Source organism: Triturus cristatus, chromosome 11, assembly GCF_964204655.1.
Source record: "Triturus cristatus chromosome 11, aTriCri1.1, whole genome shotgun sequence".
Taxonomy (NCBI): Eukaryota; Metazoa; Chordata; class Amphibia; order Caudata; family Salamandridae; genus Triturus; species Triturus cristatus.
Window position 1 is genome coordinate 671,397,526 of NC_140594.1, and position 19,604 is coordinate 671,417,129.

A 19,604-nucleotide genomic window follows, 5' to 3' on the forward strand; every position below is an offset into this window, starting at 1 on the left:
CGGGTTCCTCACAGCCCTCCCATCACTGTTTCTTTTTTCCCAGGGAGGTGGTGGTCCCCCAGCCTTCAAGGAAGCCTACGAAGGGTTTCCGCAAGGTCCCCACCATTTTTAAATATTAAGCCCCGGGAAGGTGGTGGTCCCCAGGGCTTCTAGGAAGCTCAGGAGGGTGGCCACATTTCTCAAAAGTTCCCCCAGGTACCTTGGCCACCTGTGTGCTTTTTCCAAAACTAGCACGGGATCCCTTGCTCACACCCCCTCTTCCACTGTAGTCTGCGAATTTCGGAAAAAAACCATTTTTATTTAAAAAAAAAAAAAAAAAAAAGTTTGTTTCTGGGACTCAGATGATACTGACTCTAGCGGTGGGTGGAATTTGCATAGTTGCGCTACGCCAAGCTCAGCGAAACGGTAAAAAAAATCTCCACAAGCATGCAGAGTTCCGCGAACATGCGGAATTGCTTGTTCCGGCCGTTAGCGATGCTTTTTTCCTGTTTGCGAACGCTGTTTGTGTGCTTGGGGGGAATAACTTGCGAACACACATTTTGAAAGTGCGAACAAGCAAAAAATTCCCCCGAAGCCGCGGATCGCGGAATTTTTGGCAATTCCGCGTTCTCCGCGGAACACAAAATTACCCAAATTCCACGAGCGGAACAGAGTTTACTGTTCAGGCCTAGCTGAGTCCCAAGATGGCTGCCAACACTTCTTTCTTGAAGTGCTGGCAGCCAGTCAGATCGCGAGGGTTCGCGAAGCTTTCACGTCTCTTGATATCCAAATTTGGATATCTTTAAATAACCGAACTACTGAATAGATTTACACCAAATAACAAAAATCACTCTTTTTGGACCAAGAGCTAGATTTCTGCCAGATCTGGTGTGATTCCATCCAGCTGTTCGGGCTATAGTCTTGTTCAAAATTCCTATGGGAAGTAACATGGAAAATGCACTTTTTTTTTTTTTTAACCCTCTCTCCTTTTATCCGCCCCCACTTGACGGATCACCTTGAAACTTTCCTTGCACAACTAGAATCACCAGGACACTTTTTGGGAATATTTGGTGAAGATTTTTCAAATGGCGCCAAAGATATAGGCAATGGCGGCTCCTCCACTATAGCGAAGGAACTTCACCCCCCCCCCCCCCCCCCAAAGTCAGGGAAAAAAACCAAGCATTGGCATAGTCAATAGGTCCCGCTTTTGGGACCTTATAATTCTTTAGCCATGCAACACTTGATGTTGTTGCACCAAGGATATTGTGCTGGATAACTAAACACTTATAAGGTCCCAAAGGCGAGACCTATTGGCTATGCCAATACTTGTTTTGAGAATAGGTCCAGTCTGCTTTGCACTGGACACACTTGAAGGACAGCTTGTGTCTATTTTTCACGAGGCGAGCTTGGAGGGGTGCCTGCATAGCTACCAAGGTTTTGGATTGCTATGTGCGACATTTTCATAATTACAGTGTCAATATGAGTGACATTTCAACGACTATGAGTGACACTTTTTGGCGAGCAACATCCAGCAATAAAGACGAGGGAAACTTATAAATAAAAGCAATTACACCCATCTCAGCAATGAGAAACTCCAAGAAGAGTTACATCATATGCTACCTGCAGTATTATTCCAAAAGAAAATAAGCTCATCAAACAAATTAGCTGACGAGCGGTCCGCCTCAGTCCAGCACGCCGCCCACTAGGTGCTGAGCCCTGAGGGCGGCAGTCGCCATCAAACCAGCCGCAGCCTGCTCCTACTTTGCAGTATGGATGTGATTAGCTTTTAAATTGCCCAAAGTTTATTGCTTTTTTGCTCAGGCTGTTTTGTCGCCTGTGAAAGATAGAACTGACTCACAGGGACTCGACTAGAAATTTGTTTGTGACGTGAAGCAGCCCTCCTCGCATAAAAATCCGCCATTGCTTTTTGTGACCATGATGGTGATGTCTTTGCACAAACCCTTTCAGCGAAAGTTAAAGCACGTTTGGCGTTTCACGGCCAGCCAGACACACACAGCGTTTCCCTTGCGGGAGCGAGCATGGGGACCATCTGTTTGCAAGATAATTACAAACCGATGTCGCCAAAGCTTGCTCCCGCAAGTGAATCGCCAAACGTGCACGCGTTGCTATTGAAAGCAATGCAACGCGTGCAAGTTTTTGGGTGTAAAAGCAAATCGATTCCTAAAGGTCTCCTCCTATGCAGCGCATGCGTGCTGCGAGGCGAGACCTAAATACCGAGACTCGTTTTATTTTTCCTTTCCTGCTGAGTCTTGGGGGCAGGGCCTGGGGGATGTTCGGGCACTGAGGGAAATGTTAGTGCACCCCCCACACTACACATGACGGTTGACGGCTGTCTGAGGCTGGCCAAACCATCATGCACAGTGAAAGCTCTTTCCAACCCAGCATCACAGCTGGGTTGGACAGAGAGCAGGCACTCCTGGAGTGCAAATCAAAGGCACTCAGGCCAATCCTGCAGCTGCTCTCATGTGTGAGAGCAGCTTCAGGATTGGCCCCAGGGCATTTTGGGAGCCTGTGCCTTCCTGCAGTGAAGAGGAGCAGAATAGCGCGACTGGGGTGATTGCAGGTAAGTTTAATTTTTCATTTCCGCCAGTAGGTAATTATATTTATAATTCCAACAAATAAGTCTTCTAGGCCATGTTCTTCACGATTGAAGAGTTCAGACTTGACAATATATGGAGCTAGTAGCACAGTGTGAGATGTAATATCCTCCAAGCTTTGACGAAGTCTTCTCATCATATCTTTTCTTGAGCAGTTTCCCTTCACCCCAACAAACACTGCTTCCACAGAGGTACCAGAGACTTTAAGTTAAGATGTTGCTTATTAATAAAAGAAAGAATGGCACCTGTGAAATAGTTAAACCTTCTAGGGTGTGTTTTTATATTGTCGAGAGAATGGGACTACATTTCAGGAACTACAGCAGTATTCACAGGTTCAATACCTGGGTTAAAACTGTACATCCACTTGAGATGTGCATTATTTACTATTGCGTAATAGTGACTGACAGAAGACTTCTCCATTTTGCGTTAAGAAATAGAAGCCATTTCGGACAAATGGGCTGTCGAGTTCTGGTGGAAGAAGTACGGCATGGTTATTTCCAATACTTTCTGGTGCCCAGGATTGGCAAAGGCCTTCGGCCTGTTCTAGACCTGCACCCTCTCAATGCCTTCTGGAAGGAGGAATTCAAGATTTTCACCCTAGCACAGGTCTTGTTGACCCTGGAGACTGGTTGGTGGCGTTGGACCTGGAGGATGCTTATTTTACATATTCTCGTCCTGCCTGCCCATCGGCACTACCTGTGGTTCGTAGTATGACAGGAGGATTTTCAATTTGCTGTGGTCTTCTTTGCTGTCACCAGTGCCCCTCAGGTGTTCAAATAAGTGATGGCGTTGATGGCAGCTCATCTGAGCACGTCTGAGCTGCCAGTCTTCTCCTTGTTGCCGACTGGCTGTTGATGGCAAGCACGCCCCAAGCAGTTATCAGCCACCTCCAGACTATGGCGAACTTCCTGTCGTTTTTGTGGTTCAATATTAACATGCCAAAGTTAAACCTGACTCCTTCTCAAACTGTCTTCTTCATCAGAGCCATTCTGGTCACAGTTCGATTTTGTGCCTTTCCTCCCCGGAAATGGAGTCCAGGACATTCAGGCTATGATTCCGATCTTTCCTGGATTTGAGTGAGGTCGACCAGAGACTGTTGGGACTCATGGCCACCTGCACCCTGCTGGTAAATTACACCAGGTGGCATACGTGGGCTCTGAATTCCCAGTGGGCCCAACAACAAGGGGACCGCTCCGACTACATCCATATTTCAGAGAAGACGGCAAAAGATCTACAGTGATGGGTGCTGGTCTGTGAATGGGTTAGTGGCAGACCCCTCTCCCCTGCCCACACAGAGCTGATAGTGGTGACTGATGCATCATTTCTGAGTTTGCTGCCACCTGGGAGAGGTGGAAATCAGAGGTCTCTGGCAGAGTCCAAGCTTCATATCAGCCTTCTGGTGCTTGGAGCCATCCCCTTGGCGCTTAAAGCCTTCCTGTCACCCATCAAAGGGAGGCTGGTAGAGGTGCTCACCGAAATAATCACTGCCATGTGGTACTGCAACAAACTAGGTGGGGTGGGGCCACAGACACTGTACCAGGAGGCCTTGTGGCTATGGAAATGGCTGGACCAACAAGGAATTTCCCTTTTAGTGAACCACCTGGCAGGATCCTTGAAAGCCAGGTTGGACACACTCAGCTGTCAATGCCCAGCAGATCACAGATGGCAGTTGCACTCTGAGGTGGCGCAAGGTCCCTTCTGCGACTGCTGAGCACCGTGGCTCAATCTGTTCGCCAAAGTATAGGACATGCAATGTCAGCACTTCTGCTCTTTTGAGTTTCCAAGGCCCTTTTCTTGCTCGGAGACGCGTTCCTACCTTGAGTGGAACTCAGGACCCATGTACGTCTTTCCACTGATACCACTTCTGCCCGAGTTCTGAAGATCGGGACTGACCGGGCCCAGTTCATCCTAGTGGCTCTGGATTGGGCACAGAGAGTATGGTATCCAGGACTCCAGGGTTTGAGCATATGTCCTCTGATCAGGCACCCCTCCAGCAGGACTTTCTGTCGCAGCAACAGGAGAGAGTTCTGCTCCTGGGCCTTCATACTCACCAGCTTCATGCTTTGAGATTAAGTGATATCTGAACACGTTCGACCTTCCTCCGGAGGAGGTTGATGTCATCTTGGCAGCCAGGCCCCCCTCGACCAATACTGAATACATTTGTGGTTGGGATAAATTTGTGGCTCGGTGTGGTACACACCAGACTGACCTCCTCCAGGCCAAGTTATCTGATATTCTGTTTATTTCTCTTGCCCTGTTGCCTTGCTTTCGGCACAGTTAAAGGTTATCTTTAAGACTTCTTACAGTTGCCAGACCAGCCCTCGATGTACCAAGTTTCCAGTTGTGATGCAATTTCTGAAAGAGCTTCAACATATGTTTCTCCCCCTTCCCTTTATCATACCCCAACAGGATCTTAATCTGGTCCTGATGTAGCTGATGTCCTCTCCATTCATTCATAGCTGTCTCTTAAGACTCCTTACCATTTAGACTGTTCCTAATCGCCATCACCTCGGAACGGCAAGTGAGTGAGCTTCAGGCTCTTTGTGATAATCCACCACCTTCTTCCCAGACAAACTGATTCTGTGGACTTTGGCATGTTTTGCCTAAGGCTATGACGCAGTTCTATGTTGGTCAAATCATCAAATCACCCTGCTGGAATTCTGTGCTCCGTCTGGCCCCTCTAAGGAGATTGCTAAGCTTCTACATTGATCATAAAAAAGAACACCAGGTGGACGTTCAGCTCTTTGTGTAGTTCTCTGGAGTAAAAAAAGGCAGAAGAGTGCCATCTTCTGCTGGATTGTGCTCTAAAGATCTGTTGCGCTTTGGCTAAAAATCAGCCTTCAGAAGAACTTCATGCGTGGTCTACCTGGGCCAAAGCTGCTACCACTGCTTTAGCAGGTGGAATTCCTGTTTTAGACATCTGCCCCACAGCTACATTCAGGAAGCACTGTTGTCTGGACAGTCAGGTTTGCCGAGAGGGGCATTTTGCCCGCTCGGTCCTGCAAGACTTACTGGTTTGAGTCCATTCACAGACCAAGCTCTAAATAGGTACTGCTTTTGTATCTAGGTGAAAAGTGAGAAATCTGCAGTTAGAAATTTCTATCCGAAGAATATCTTGCTTACCATCGGTAACACTCTTTCTGGTAGAGAATCTATCTAGCCACCGATTCTTCACTGATCCCCTCTGTGCTATGATTGGAGTCTAATAAGATTCCAATTCTAGGAATGCGCACACTGTCTACCAATTCGCTTTTGTGTCTGTGTCTGGAGGCACGGGCAGTCTCGAAAGCAACTGATGTCCGTGCGCAGGAGTGGCGCCTATATACGTCCGAACGTCCTTTCCGGAGAGGAATGGCATCCACGGGGAACTACAAGTTGCCACTTTCCAGTGCGTAGAGGTACTGCTTAAAAGTTTTGGATCCAGCCTCAAAAGCTGAGGAATCTGGGCTAGATCGAGTCTCTACCAGCAAGAGCGTTATTGAAGGCAAGTAACTTTATTCTTTACTGCCAGGCTCTGGAGTGTGGTTAAACCCGCATCACTCTTTTTTTTTTTTTTTTTTTTATTATTTTTTTTTTTTTTGAAACCGTTTATTACAATCTCAAATAGTTACAAGTATGGGCCTACAACCGTCTGGCCGGCCGCTAGAGTGGCAGTAGCATATGACATACATACAGAAAAATCTCTTGGCGGTGCAAAAAGGGTAAATCAGGAGACATCAGTAGTGCAGGCCACATAACTCCAAACCAACAATACGGTTTCCTTTTGTCAAAACACAACAACACAAAAACAACCACACCCGCAAGGCAACCCGCAATCCCAAGTGACAGCACGCGCTCCTTAAGTGGGGGACCCCAACCAATCGCCAAACTCTGGAGAGGGGAATGAGAACGGATCAGGGACTGGGGAACCACGTGCCCATGGCTGGGGGAGGGGGTCGGCTAGGGGGACGGAGCTGGCGAAGCAGCCGGCAGCAGCGGCGGCTCGCAAATACCCCCGCGATAGGCGTTCCAGGGGCCCCAGATTTTCACCCACGCCCCAGGCTTACCCCTCGCAACATACACCACCTTTTCACGAAACATACACCAATCCATGTGTTCTTTCCAGGCCGACACCGCCGGAGGCCTCTGGGATCCCCACAATTGAGCAATGTCACGCTTAGCAATCATGTATCCCAGAGTCACCCACCGCGTCTGCGGAACCGAGTAGTCAGTTGGCTCCCACACATTCAGCAAGCATCTCCTCGCTTCAGGCAACAGCACGACACGCGTAACCACTCGCAGGACCTCATGCACACCACGCCAGAATCGCTCCACCTTTGGGCATTCCCACAGAATATGCAAGAAAGTTGCCAAAGCACCACAGCCACGCTTACACAGTCCATCCTCAGCTAAGCCCATACGTAGAAGCCTTGGCCCCGTCACGTAAACCCGGTGGAGGATCTTAAGCTGGACGAAGCGAAGGCGAGCCGGGATGGCCACCTCCTTCGGAGAGGCCACCGCGGACATCCAGTCCTCGTCGTCCAACTCCAGCCCATCGGCAACCCAGGCCTCGCGGAGGCCAGTCAGCAGGCCCGATCGGTCGTTAATCAGTTTTTTATATATAAGGGAGATCGTGCTGTCTGGGACATGGCCATCCAGCACTCTGTCCTCCAGGGGGGAAGACTCCGGAATGGACGCGACATCCGGGAAGACGGAGCCCAGCGCGTGGCGGACTTGTAAGTACCGGAAGTACTCACTGCCTTGCAACTGAAACTTCGTCTGCAGCATCTCGAAAGTTTTGAATCCCCCCCTCGTCCAGAGATCTCCCACTGTGCTGATGCCGATCGTGTCCCATTTCTCGAAGCCCTTCGAGGTCCACAAGGAGCCCAACCTCGCCGATGCATATAGCGGTGACGCCCGGGTCAAACGGTCCTTCCACCCCATAGCTGCGTTAGCCGCATCACTCTTAAATCTGAAACTGACCAAAGTAGATCACTTCCAAAGAAACAAACACAAGGAGATGATGGATTGAGTGCTGAAACTTTTCAAACACTCACCCCCAGTCACAGATCTGGGTTCAATCCATCATGGTTTTTTAGCTCACTTTGCCACCCCAGTTTTGACACAGCTATATGCAAATCAGTCTTGACCCTGTGCCTCATGGAACAGTCTAGCCCGAACTGCCAAGCCATGTCTTCCTTGGACTGGAAACCAGCATCCTGGACTGGTTTCGGGCTAACAGCCCTCATCAGCCAGGCTAGCTTGAATCCAGTGGCAAAGTGAGCAAGGGACCCACGTCTGGGCATACCCTGCCAACTTAGGGCGAACAAAGCAAACACAAGGAGATGATGGACGGAGTGCTGAAACTTTTCAAACAATGCTTCATTGATAATCTATTTGCTAAAGGTCAAAACCCTACCTGGTTTATGTTTAAAGAGAAACACCCCTCTATCGCTGAAACTGCTACGAAGAACGGCTGTACATGGAGTATATAGAGAAAGCTGCATAAGCACTTCACTGGACATTTGGAATAAATCAATGAAAAACTGACATTACTCCACTAAACAGTCAACACACCTCAGTTCATTACAATGTGTTCATTAGGCCTAGGTTTGCAGCATTGCTTGACTTGGTTCTTTTGAAGATTATTGAATTTGGAAGTCAGTTTTGATCTTTACAGTGAAGTGTGGGTATGGTGATGTTGGAGATTTTAAAGACTGTTTTCAAGGTGTATTGGAAAGGGAATGTGAGTGGGATACAAGAGTCAAGGGGCTGATTGTTTATACTTTAGTCAACTCATTTGGCTCGGTCAGTTGAATCTATATCTTACACCTGAATGATTCAGCACCTCATCTTTTGGAAATCAAGGTACCAGTGGCAGCTAGTGACATTTGAAAGTGGTGTCGCATAAACGTTGGGTTTGACTTGTATATAGCGAGCGATGTAAACAAGTTCAATGGACAAAGCTGGGGTCCAGGGTGAGTACCTGTCCCAAAAAAGGTGAAAAAAAGATTGTTAAATGGTGCATTTTAAAGCAAATGAATGAAGTGATAACGCAAGATTTATAAAGCAGTGGGAATGTACAGTCTTGAAATTATAAATACCTTAAAAACTGCCCCATATCTTCCTGAATTAAGAGGTTCAGCAGTTACTGTACTGTATAAATTGTACAGCATGACAACCATAGCCCTTTAAAATGTTTCCTTTCCCAGTGTCTTGCATACACTTTGGAAAAGTATGCTCTAACCAGACTTCGAAAAGCACCCACAGCTGCTGGATGCAACCAGTCATATAGAAATATGTTTAGACAGGTCTTTAAGTGTGATGTAAATAGTGGTGGCTCTCTATAAAGGAACATGTCAAATACATTTTTGTGATTCATATAGTGTGCCACCTGACCAGTATGTTGGTTTCTCTCAGAATAATTGTGCCCAGATAAGTGACACAACTACTGCCATACACTTAAAGCCTGTCTGTATGATTGGCTTTGCCAATGGGCATTAGCTGTATGAGATAAATGAGTAACAACAATTTGTTATAAAAATTAACATTTGAAATGTTTCAATTCTGAAACTGTGAGTCTGTGTAAAGAGTTTAATTTAGCCTCCAGTTATGTGTGCTTCATGTTAGATATGTGTCCTTTTTTTCTGCATATGTTGTCCATCTGCACATCTTAAATCACCTCTTTCCTTATCTGCATTTCACTCTTCCTCCGAGTTCACTTCCTCGCATCTGTCACTTCAGCACCTCCACACATGCACTGCACTCCCTCAAATTTAAGGACTTTAATTTCTCTGCTTTTGCCTTGCAAATATTATGACATCTGTGTACCCCTTCAAACACATATCCCCAGAATTTCAGTTGCAAATGGAACACATAAACCGAGTTCTGTGTGCTATGCAGAGAGGCCAAACCACTGACACGCACTTTATTTTAGCTTCAGCTTTAGCGCCTGCGCGCTCCAAGCCCTTTATAAACACCTGACATGGCTCAAGCCTCAAAATATGCACAGCAAAAAATACAGATGAATAACAAAATTATAAAATAGCTAACTCTTGGAGAATGCAAGATTAAGTGTTTGTATGTATACTCTTTATTGTCCGATTAATTAAAATCATTACAATAAAACATAGTTCATAAAACAAGGCAAGTTCTTACATTCCTTAAAAATAATGAGGCGTTAACAAATCTTTATAGCTGTTACAAATACATAAAATATCATAAAAAGGTATTTTGTTCATAACCGATGTTAGAGTCGGGGATCTCCGGTTGGCGCAAGGTTGCCCTTGTGTCAAGCAGGAACCCTCTCCTCCACGTCAGGGCGCAGGATAACCCCTCGCGAATGACCCTTGCTCACCCTCTAGGTGCGTGGCGTGAGCAGCCAAGGCGATTCCTCAGGCGTTGTTGGTTAAGCACTTACAATCATACACACAGTAAATACATTAATCCCCCCAGAAACGGACACCAGACTTGGATATATATAAAAATACGTTGCTTTATGTAAAAATAAGGTATATATATCTCAGCAGACTTATCACAAGACCAATAACGTTTTCGCTAGGCCTCCAGGTTATACAGCAGGCAAATGTTCTTGGTTCGTAGTCTCTTTACTTGTAGTTCCAGTACTCACAGAGATCGGTTCCTGCGAACGGGGAAATACGGCGTTGCGGGCCCCGAGCCCGATACTGGACTTCTTTCGTGATTAGGAGAGTCGGCACAGGTCGGTGCGACTCTCAGCTTGGGAAGTGTTCTTGGGTCCTCAATCAGCAGGTGTGGGCACGTAGGCAGGCGCGGCCAGCGACCCTTTAGCACGGCGGTGCAGGAGGGTCTCCACAGCGGGGGCGGCGCGGCCTGAGATGTCCGGGGATAGCGAAGCGGGGTCACAGGGCACGGTCAGTGCAGCTGGATGACCCGGCGTAGATCACAGTCGTCGGACGGCTTCCGGCGGGAGGGGTGATCGCGCGGTCAGCGCGCTCCAGTAGCAGGCGGTGACAGGGATGCAGGCGGCCTGGCCCGGGGACAGAGAGCGGCTCGGGACGGAGCGGGGCTCTCACGGGTTTGAGGCAGGCGAGCTTCTGAGTGTCACGGCCCTAGGAGGGGCGATGAGGGGCGCAGTCTCTTTTCCAGCGGGATGCCCACACGGCTCGAATTGGAGGATGAGCAAGAAGCACAGAGAACCCACTGTTCCTGGGGTTCAGTTCAGGGGGCAAGCTCAGATCAAGCCCTTGGAGAATGTTCAAGCACAAAGTAGCAAAGTCTTTTCAGTAAGTCTCTTCCTCTCCTTTCTCAGCAAGGCAAGCAGCAGGCCAGCTCCTCCGGCGTCTTCTTCTCCTTCTAGTCGGGCAGAGGTTCTTTGTGGTAAACAGGATTCTGATTTCTTAGGAGCCAGGCTCCTACTTTTATACCATGATTCTTTTGTTCTTTAGCGCCAGGGGGCCTAGGCCTGGCTCAGTCCAGTTCTGGAGCACTTTGTTATGGTGACTCTGCTCTTTCCTTTCAGCAGCAGGGCAGAGACATCAGCCGCCCCACAGGGGGTGGCGCCGGCTTTGTGGTGGCAGAGCACAGGTCTATTCAAGAGTCAAGGTGTACTCCTCCCACCCATCCAGGTGTAATCTCTCTACCCACCACCTGGCAGCCAACCTGTCTCTGGGGATCCCCCACCCTGCTCCTTACTGTTGCTAGGCAGAACACACACACACAGCAGAGGCGGACTGAGATGGTCAGGTCAGTAAATACTAACTTTCTAAAAGTAGTATTTACAAACCCAGGATATTAAAATAAACTTGACTACAAGAAGTATTTTATTATTCTGAGTTCAGGCATACCAAACTTGACACTCTACCATGCTCTCGGAGTCCACTGGGGTCACAGCGTTGGCGTGATCCCAGCAGCCCATTCTGGCCTATGGAGAGCAGGTAGCCTTCAATAGTGAAAAACGACAAGGGCTGTAATTCACTACTAAGACATGCCACACACATCAGGGCATGTCCTACCTTATGCCTACAATGCACCCTGCCCTTGGGCCTACCAGAGGGGTGGCTAATATGTAGGTAAGGGAAGGTTTAGGGACTGGCAAGTGGGGGCACTTGCGCAGTCAGCGCGACGGTCCCGGACCGCGCACAGGGTCTGCGGTGGCAGACCCTAGACACATTTTACACGGCCGCTTCTGTGGGTGGCGCAACCAGCGCTGCAAGCCCACCAGCAGCATTGGCATCCACAAGCCCTGGCACCCCTGGTGCACTTTACTGGGGACTGACAGTGAATCCAATGAACCAATCATGGACATCAATTACAGGTACACTTTACCTAGGGAGCACTTGCACTGCGGCACGGATTAGCCGTGGCGCAGCGCCCTGAGCGGACAACACCAGCAAAACAATCGAGGCACACCATCAAAAAAGTGGAAGGGAAACTCACGCCAAGGTGCCAGGTCTAACAACCGAATATGAACATTACATTTCGTTGTTATTCACCATACATATTAGTAAACTCATCCATACAGAATATCTTTGAGTCCCCTCTCCTGGTTTTTAAACAGCCCCTTAAAAGAAGTAAAGCATACAGTAACACACGTTTGGTCCAATTAAGTGAAGCATGTGAAAAAAGAGAGGAACTAAATTACTGAAATGCATTCCCTTAATGTTTTTAACATTCATTGTTTGCAAGTGAATCCATGTTTTTAGCATCGGGGTTAAGTTAGGGTCATGAAGACATGGCTAGTTTCAATGTCATACATCAGAGAACTGGCCACCGTAAGCACATATTTATTGCCTTGCTTGACTCAGATATTTGGATCAACTTCGCAAGGGAACAAGAATCCTGCTCGTTCTTTCGATCCATTTCATGGGGAACAATTAACAAATACACCAGCTCCACTTCTAACGGAGCCAGCAATCTGCAGCCAGGGCCTGTGGTGTCACAGTGGGGGAGGTTAGCAAGATGAGGGGTCTCAGCACAATATACACAACACATTAGCTTACAAACACCATTACAGAGAACAAGGCACCGGATCTCATGTGCTTGCATCCACTCTTACGTATGACGAAAGGGTGGGATCCACGCCTTTGAATGACGGACGTCTAAAGTCACGCAGGGTTGAAGTCTTCGGTGCCAGAACCAATGATGCTGATTGCGTCACTGGCCTACAAAGTGCATACAACTATAGACACAATGGCAATCAGGGCTTTCAAACAGAAAGCCCTGCTTCTTGCCTCACAGTTCCAAAAGTTGATTTACTACCTGGCTTCTGTCTCATGCTTCAGAGCAAGGTGGGGCAGGCAGACTGAAACAGACAGTCCAGCCAAGACTTAAATGCATCGATTTATTCAGAGATACGATCCATTCTTTAAATAAATCGATCTATTTAATATGTTTTTATGTAATTGTGTAGGAATTTGAGGGGCGCAGCCCCTGAGCCCTAGTGGAAAAACCGCCTCTGCAGTGTATTTTATTTACAATATTGCATCATCCACGCACAGGAGGGTAAATTTTAACCATTCAAACACATTCATAGCATTCCATTGCAATTAAAAAAGAGAGCGCTTTCGTACTGGTGTCCGTCCTTTTCTTTAAGCCCCTAATTAACGCACCAATTGATTGTCCTCCTAGTTGGTCTTCTTCTGAGCATGTGCTACCTCTACCATCTCCTCTGAAAGCAAAAGGGCTAGCCAGGTTTATTGGTGGAGCTAGACACTCTGAGAGAGGGTGCCAAATCAGACCCAACAGCAGTGCTTAAAAAGGATCCCAATTTATGGGGCAGTCTATTAGCTCTCCTCTTTCTGTGGAGGTTTGAACAGAGAATAATATATCTTTTGTTTGTATCTGGCCTCAGCTTCTTATCTGGTCTTGTCTGCCATACATTTTTGGATCCATTCGCATTGGAAGATTATTTTTTTTTGCTGCCAAATGTTCTTGGTCCGTTCTGTTATTTGCCAAACGGGGAGGGGGGGTATTGTTGGGGGGGGGGGTGTTGTAAAGCACTTAATGAGGTGGCTCCATTTCCTCCCAAATCCAATGTAGCTATACATTGAAGAGTGAACCACAGGAGCTATCATGTCCGTTGTGTTGGTCTTTTCTGTCCAGCGTTGTTTTAAAAAAGAAATGTATTCTTAACAAAGGACAAAGATTACCTTAGTTGGATGTCACAATAGCTATAGTTCTACAGGTCAGCGTTCTTTGTTCTGGAAGGCCCACAACCATCTTTGGTAGGAGAGAAACTGGGAAGCCAACTGCCTGATCGCAAAATTCTTAGACGTTTTTGTGGGGCAAACCCAGTTAGATAGGATATCCTAAGTTTGGAGTAAGTTTACCTTTTCCATAATCATTCCTATTGGCCTATTTATGTACGTTTGTTTTGCTGCAAGCATATACTAATACAACCGTATAAATATTTTGGGGCAGCAACAAATAATATAAGGAAGCAATGCTATACATTAACAGATTTCCCTATAAAGCAGTGTAGGAGTGGTTTACACTGCGTTTTATTTTCACCCCCTTCCACAAGATTGCAAAGATAAGGTTTCAATGCACCCTTGAGTCGAGCCAATATTTATATAAATTTTCTGTCAAGGTCTAAAATATTCATCAGTGCGTTCAGAACTGATGTAGATATCCATACATCGGACTTGTTGGTGGGAGAAGAGGAGGAGAGTTCCCTGGAAATCCGTAGCTGTTAGAAAACAGCTGCTGGAAACAGAAAGCATAAATGGCAGTACTTGCGAACCATAGTGTAAATAAAGATATTCCTTAAAAAATGCTGAGCCCCTTGGTCACAGCCTGTGAAACGCAGTAGCCCCACAGCTTTTATACTTCTCCATTATCAGAGTTTTATGCTTCAAAGTGGAGGTAATCTAATTCCACATACCGCCTTGTTGTCCCATTATTCAACTGTTCTATAACCTACCTAGTGGCCATGTTAGAAGTGTTGAAAAACGCACCCAGGGCCCCACTACTATAGCTTTAGAGCCTGCCGTAGTGGGCTATACCAGTCATTAAAGGCCAGTTCCCTTGTTAAAGGCATGTAACGCTGCACTGGGCATTTAATGGCCGGCATAGCCCAGCTACGGCGGGCTATAAAGCTATCGGAACATTCCACCCCAAAAGGATAGAATATCCAAATAGAGAAAACAAATGCATCGGAGATAGATGGGTTTGATATCTCACTCCGTTACGAGCCTTTGTTTCACAGCTGTTGCTGTGAATGTTCAACTGTTAACAGCCGCGTGCAGAGGGTCTCGGGTGTTATCTGTTGAACATTCACAGCAAGAGCTGGGAAAGGTAGAAGTAGTCTTCTAGTTCTCCTGGGCTAAACTGTTTTTTGTCGTTCAGCCATGCTCGGGAGACCCAGAAGCTGAGCAGCATTCACCCCTCCCTGCTTCTGAATCCCCAGTGACACTGAGCTACAAGAGGAAGGCAAGGTGAAGGCTCTGGCATCCTGCTGCACATCCTCTGCCTTTCTTTTTCCCCTGCCCAATCCACATATTTTGGAGAGGCAGGGTAAGGAGAAAGGCAGGGGACGTTGGGAATGGAAATGTTGAGCGCAGCGAGACGATTTCAGCTTACATGGGCCGCTGCTGCTTCATTGCTTTCAATGGAGCTCCCAACATTCCAATGTTCTAATTGGTAAGAGAAATCGTGAACACAAATGGAATAGTTATCTTCTCCGTCTTCTTTCTTTTGTAGTCTCAAAGTGACCTCCTGTAGCAGCTTGAGCTCTGTCATATTTCGAGATAGAAAATCTTTCTTAAGCTTAGAAGCCCAGAGACTCTGCTCAGTAGTATGGGAGATCAAGAAGTCCCCTGAGGCCTTTTCACAGCCTCCTTTAGTTCTCTGGGGGAAGTGAACGGAGGGTTTTCTTTTTAATGTTGTGTAATTTCAGGTAAACTGCAGATTTGTAAGTCTGGCTGTGATTGAAGCGTGCTGTGTTGTTGGGTATTCCTTGACAGCATTTTGATGTAGGGCTGTCTGTACTGGATAGCAGTGGCTTTGTGTTAAGTAGCCCAGAGCTAAACCCCCTTCATAACTTAATGGCTACCTAAAATGTTCCATCAATGTTTGACCATATTGTAGCATCCTGCATGCCCTGTCCCCAGTTAGAGGGGTGCCAAACGTGAAAGCAGATTTCTACCTCGGATTTAATTAATTGTATATGAAGTGTATGCATGTTTGAAATTACGTTATCTTGAACTGTCTGCTGCATTATTTGTAACCTGGGGGTGTGATAACTTGGTCAGTGTTTGGACCAGTCATTCTTTGTAAGGCTTCTGTAGCCCCTAACTCACCTGCCTCTCAGTCTAGTCTACCCCTCAGTTTCTCTATCTTCCTGTGCTATCTTGAACAGGCTGCACTTACCTTTTTTTGACCTACCTCTTCTTAGCCCTTCCTGGCCATCCAGATAAGGGAGGCAAGGATCAGTGTCTTCTGTGGTGTTTTCCCTGTTTAACCCATTGGCGGTCAGGTAAATCCCTGCCCGTTTGGCCTGACTCTTCTCATCTCCCACCCCCTCCCTCTTCACCACTCCTCCTTCCTACAGATGTTCCTAGACTCCAGTACAAACAGCTGCCACAATATTCCTAGAGCTAACCACAGACCCACTACCATAATGTCTATCTCATAATGTCCAATCCTCTTATTGTATTTGCTGGTGATTTTACAGAGTCCCCACAGGCTGCGCTTTTTTCGTGCTTAGTTGGACCCCAAGCTTTATTCACAGAGAAATCAACTGTGCCATCAAAGTGGGGTTTTGATTTCTTAAGGGGAACTTCAAATAGTATTTACCAGTGGCTTATTAGTCTTTTTAGTGGTTGAGCTCTGTCGCTTCTGGTATCATCAGTGACTAATCCCTGCCTTCTAGGATAATACTTGCATTGCTTCTGGGTAGACTCCATATGTAAGTACAAGGGTCCTGAGTGAAAACCATACATTAGTTACTGGTGGCTCAACTATGGCTACGTCTTTTTTACTTCTGGTAGGGCTGCTTAGTATTCCCTTGTAGGGTTTTGTCATTCTGGTTTAGACTTGCATGTTAATTCTCTTGATGATACATCTGATCCTCATCGAGGTTGAATTCTGTCTTTTTTGTTTTTATATAAACTACTCAAAAGTGTGTGACCATCTCTGTTATCATATTTACTGCAACTCTTCATGCTATAGTGGAGTGCCCTAATCATGTTAGAAGCATAATTTGAACCTCGAGCACCTCACCAAAGATCTCCCATTGTGACATTTTACATCCAATATCCTTCCAACCTAAAGTATGAAATGCTGCTTAGTTCAAATATTCAAATATAATACAGTAAACTCAGTGGAGGCCTGTGGTGCTCTTGTTGTAGCGTCTCTTTCCCTTGTAAACCTTTATAGTTCTATATTATGACTCCAGTTTTGACTCCTCCTTTTGAAGACACGGAAAGCCATCTTCCAAGTAGATTAATTAAGACAAATATATGCGTGATAAGCATGCAACAAAGTATTTTGAACTGTGCCATTTTGAATTCCATTTTTTTAACCACTATTTCCTTTTGTAATTTTCCTTTGTGAACAAAGTGAGAATTAATTCAAACATACTCCTTTACAATTTATGGTGGCAGTGGCAAATCATGTAAAGGTAGATTTGATTATAGTTTTATGGTGGGAAGATCAGAAAAAAATGTTGGAAGGTAAAAGGGTATTTTATGAGATGGTAGAATGGTTCAAAATTTCTATAGTGTCTAAAGTTGCAGGGCGACGACGTCCGACTCTTTTCTTTTTACTATAATGTGCAGTATAAAATAAACTCCTGATTCGAGAATTTTCATAGCTTTAACGACCTTCCTTATTTCTTTTTAGATCCAGATCTTCGTTGAACTCATTGCGGTAGGAAGACCTAAAGAAACACCACTTGCAACTAAGATTTTTGTTAACCCGCAAGATGGAACTCAGCGATGATCTGAACCCTGTTCTTCGCCGTCTGGTACAATTTATAATGTGGGTGTACAGTATAATTACTTTCGCACCATGGTACATCCTGTCTGGGGCAATGGACCGAGAATTAAAAGCCAAACGAATTAGAGCTCGGCCAGTGGATCTTCTGCCTGGGAGTCCTTATAGGGCTGTCAACAGTTCACGAAATTTGGCTTCAATTCTGTATCCTGAGTGTGATACACTGGACAAGGTTTTTAAGTATGCAGCAAACAAATTCGGAATGTCAAAGTGCCTGGGGACAAGAGAAATTTTAAGCGAGGAAGATGAAGTTCAGCCAAATGGAAAGGTTTTTAAAAAGGTAATTTGATTTTCAACATTGATGTATTTCTTGTTTTCTTTTTAATGTAGACATTTTAAATATGGCTTTCTTCTCTGACCGGAGGTCTGATGCGTTGTTTTAGAGAAAATCAGGTTTGTATATACTGAACTAACTAACGTAATTGAAAGAAACAGTAAACCACAGCAGGTTTCAGAGAATGTGTGCAATTTATCTTTCAGGAAAATGTGTTTTGTAATAAATCTGATTGAGGGGTGTGCATTTTACCACAATGCCTGGTTTTCTGTAGAAATGCAGGTATGTATGTTGTGTGTAGTCCAGGTTCAAAGTCCTCTGCGTTCCAGTGCAGGCTTGGTGTAACTTTGCAGTGGCACTGCACATGACATTACTGGTTCTTTACAACCCATGGAAGATGATTTAAACTATTTGAGGACAGTCAAACAACACTCCATCTTATAACAGTGCCATTTAAAATATTTTGCCGTTCAAAATATCGTGCCCACTTCCCTCTTGTTATAGAGTACCTTCATGGGCATACAACAGTTTTTGTTTTTTTACCAAGCATGTTTTCAGTTCAGAGATCTTCCTTAGTTAAGAGCTTGTTTTCCGCTATTGGTGCCTGATGCTACTATATTTGGCCCGGTTGCCAGTCCTCAGGGCAAGGCACGGGCTAGCAAGGGGCTTCAGTCCCCTGCTATTGTAATCGGTGACCATTCTCGACGATTTCGATGTTCTACGCATCATTTAATACACCATTATAGTAAGCCCAGATGGAGCCAGCGGGAGCTGTTCTACGTGGAGCTCCAAGGAGTTGGGCAAAAACTCTGTGGAGCTCCGCTCCGCTCCTCGCCTCCAACCCCCGCCTCCCAATAAATGTGTAAAAGAAATATAAAAAATTAAGGTAAATTAAACACACTTACCTTTATCAAGGCATCTCCGGCTTCCATCCTCGCCGTGGTTCTGCAGAATCCCCTACGTCAGACGTACGTTGCGGGTAGGACTGCACACGCATGCACAGTCCTACCATGACTTACGTCTGACGTAGGGGATTCTGCAGGACCATGGCAAGGAGGAGCCTGGAGTTAAGTGTGTTTAATTTACCTTCAATATTTATTGAGGGGGGGGGGGGGGGTGGAGGCGGGGAGGGTGCGGGGAACTCCGCTCCGCTGCAGAGTGGGAGTTTTGCATAAACTTCGTGTTCTCAGCGGAACATGAAGTATGCAAAAATCTGCAAGCTCCACCAGCGGAGCGGAGTTCTCTGCCCATGGTTACACTATAGTCAACATTCTGGCAGTTTATTCATACAGTGTTGTTGAGCAACAACCTGTCCTGCTCAGATGTAAGTGCACTGTACAAAGTCATGAGCAGCTCAGTATAGGTTTGTAGCATCCTTTAAAAGATGCGCTGTATTTGGGCTCATTTGGCAGTGAGGTGGAATTGGCTAGCTTTACCTGATCAAAGAATACCGTTCAGGTGCTATTGAGTGGTTTTTAATAAAGGCAACACAGCTTTAATCTCTTCTCTGTTCAACTCTGGACTGACTCCCCATGGATCATGATGGAACGTACCCCCAAATGTTCGCTTGTGGAACTCTAGGAGTTCACTCACTCAGTGCTTAATTTCAGCTGCAGGTGGAAACTACCAGCACTCATTTTTGAGAACCAACAGTAATTTTTCCTCTCCAGAGTTTGACCCACACGAAGAGAGAGAGAAGCAGACTGAAAGGAAATAGCGAGGCAGAGAAAGGCAAAACAAATGGTACAAAGAGAGAAGCAGGAGCCTGAAAGAGTAAG

The 19,604-nt window shown here is 46.1% G+C and overlaps 1 protein-coding gene across 3 annotated transcripts in view; it reads left to right on the top strand.

The window, feature by feature from the left end:
- The window catches only part of ACSL3 (acyl-CoA synthetase long chain family member 3), a 536,429-nt gene that overhangs the window by 168,722 nt on the left and 348,103 nt on the right, over nt 1-19,604 (top strand). For all 3 annotated transcript variants that reach the window (XM_085634281.1, XM_085634280.1, XM_085634282.1), the window contains exon 2: nt 17,400-17,832. In XM_085634281.1, coding sequence (XP_085490407.1) covers nt 17,482-17,832 — 351 coding nt within the window. In that variant the 5' untranslated portion in view covers nt 17,400-17,481. The remainder of the gene's footprint in view (nt 1-17,399; nt 17,833-19,604) is intronic.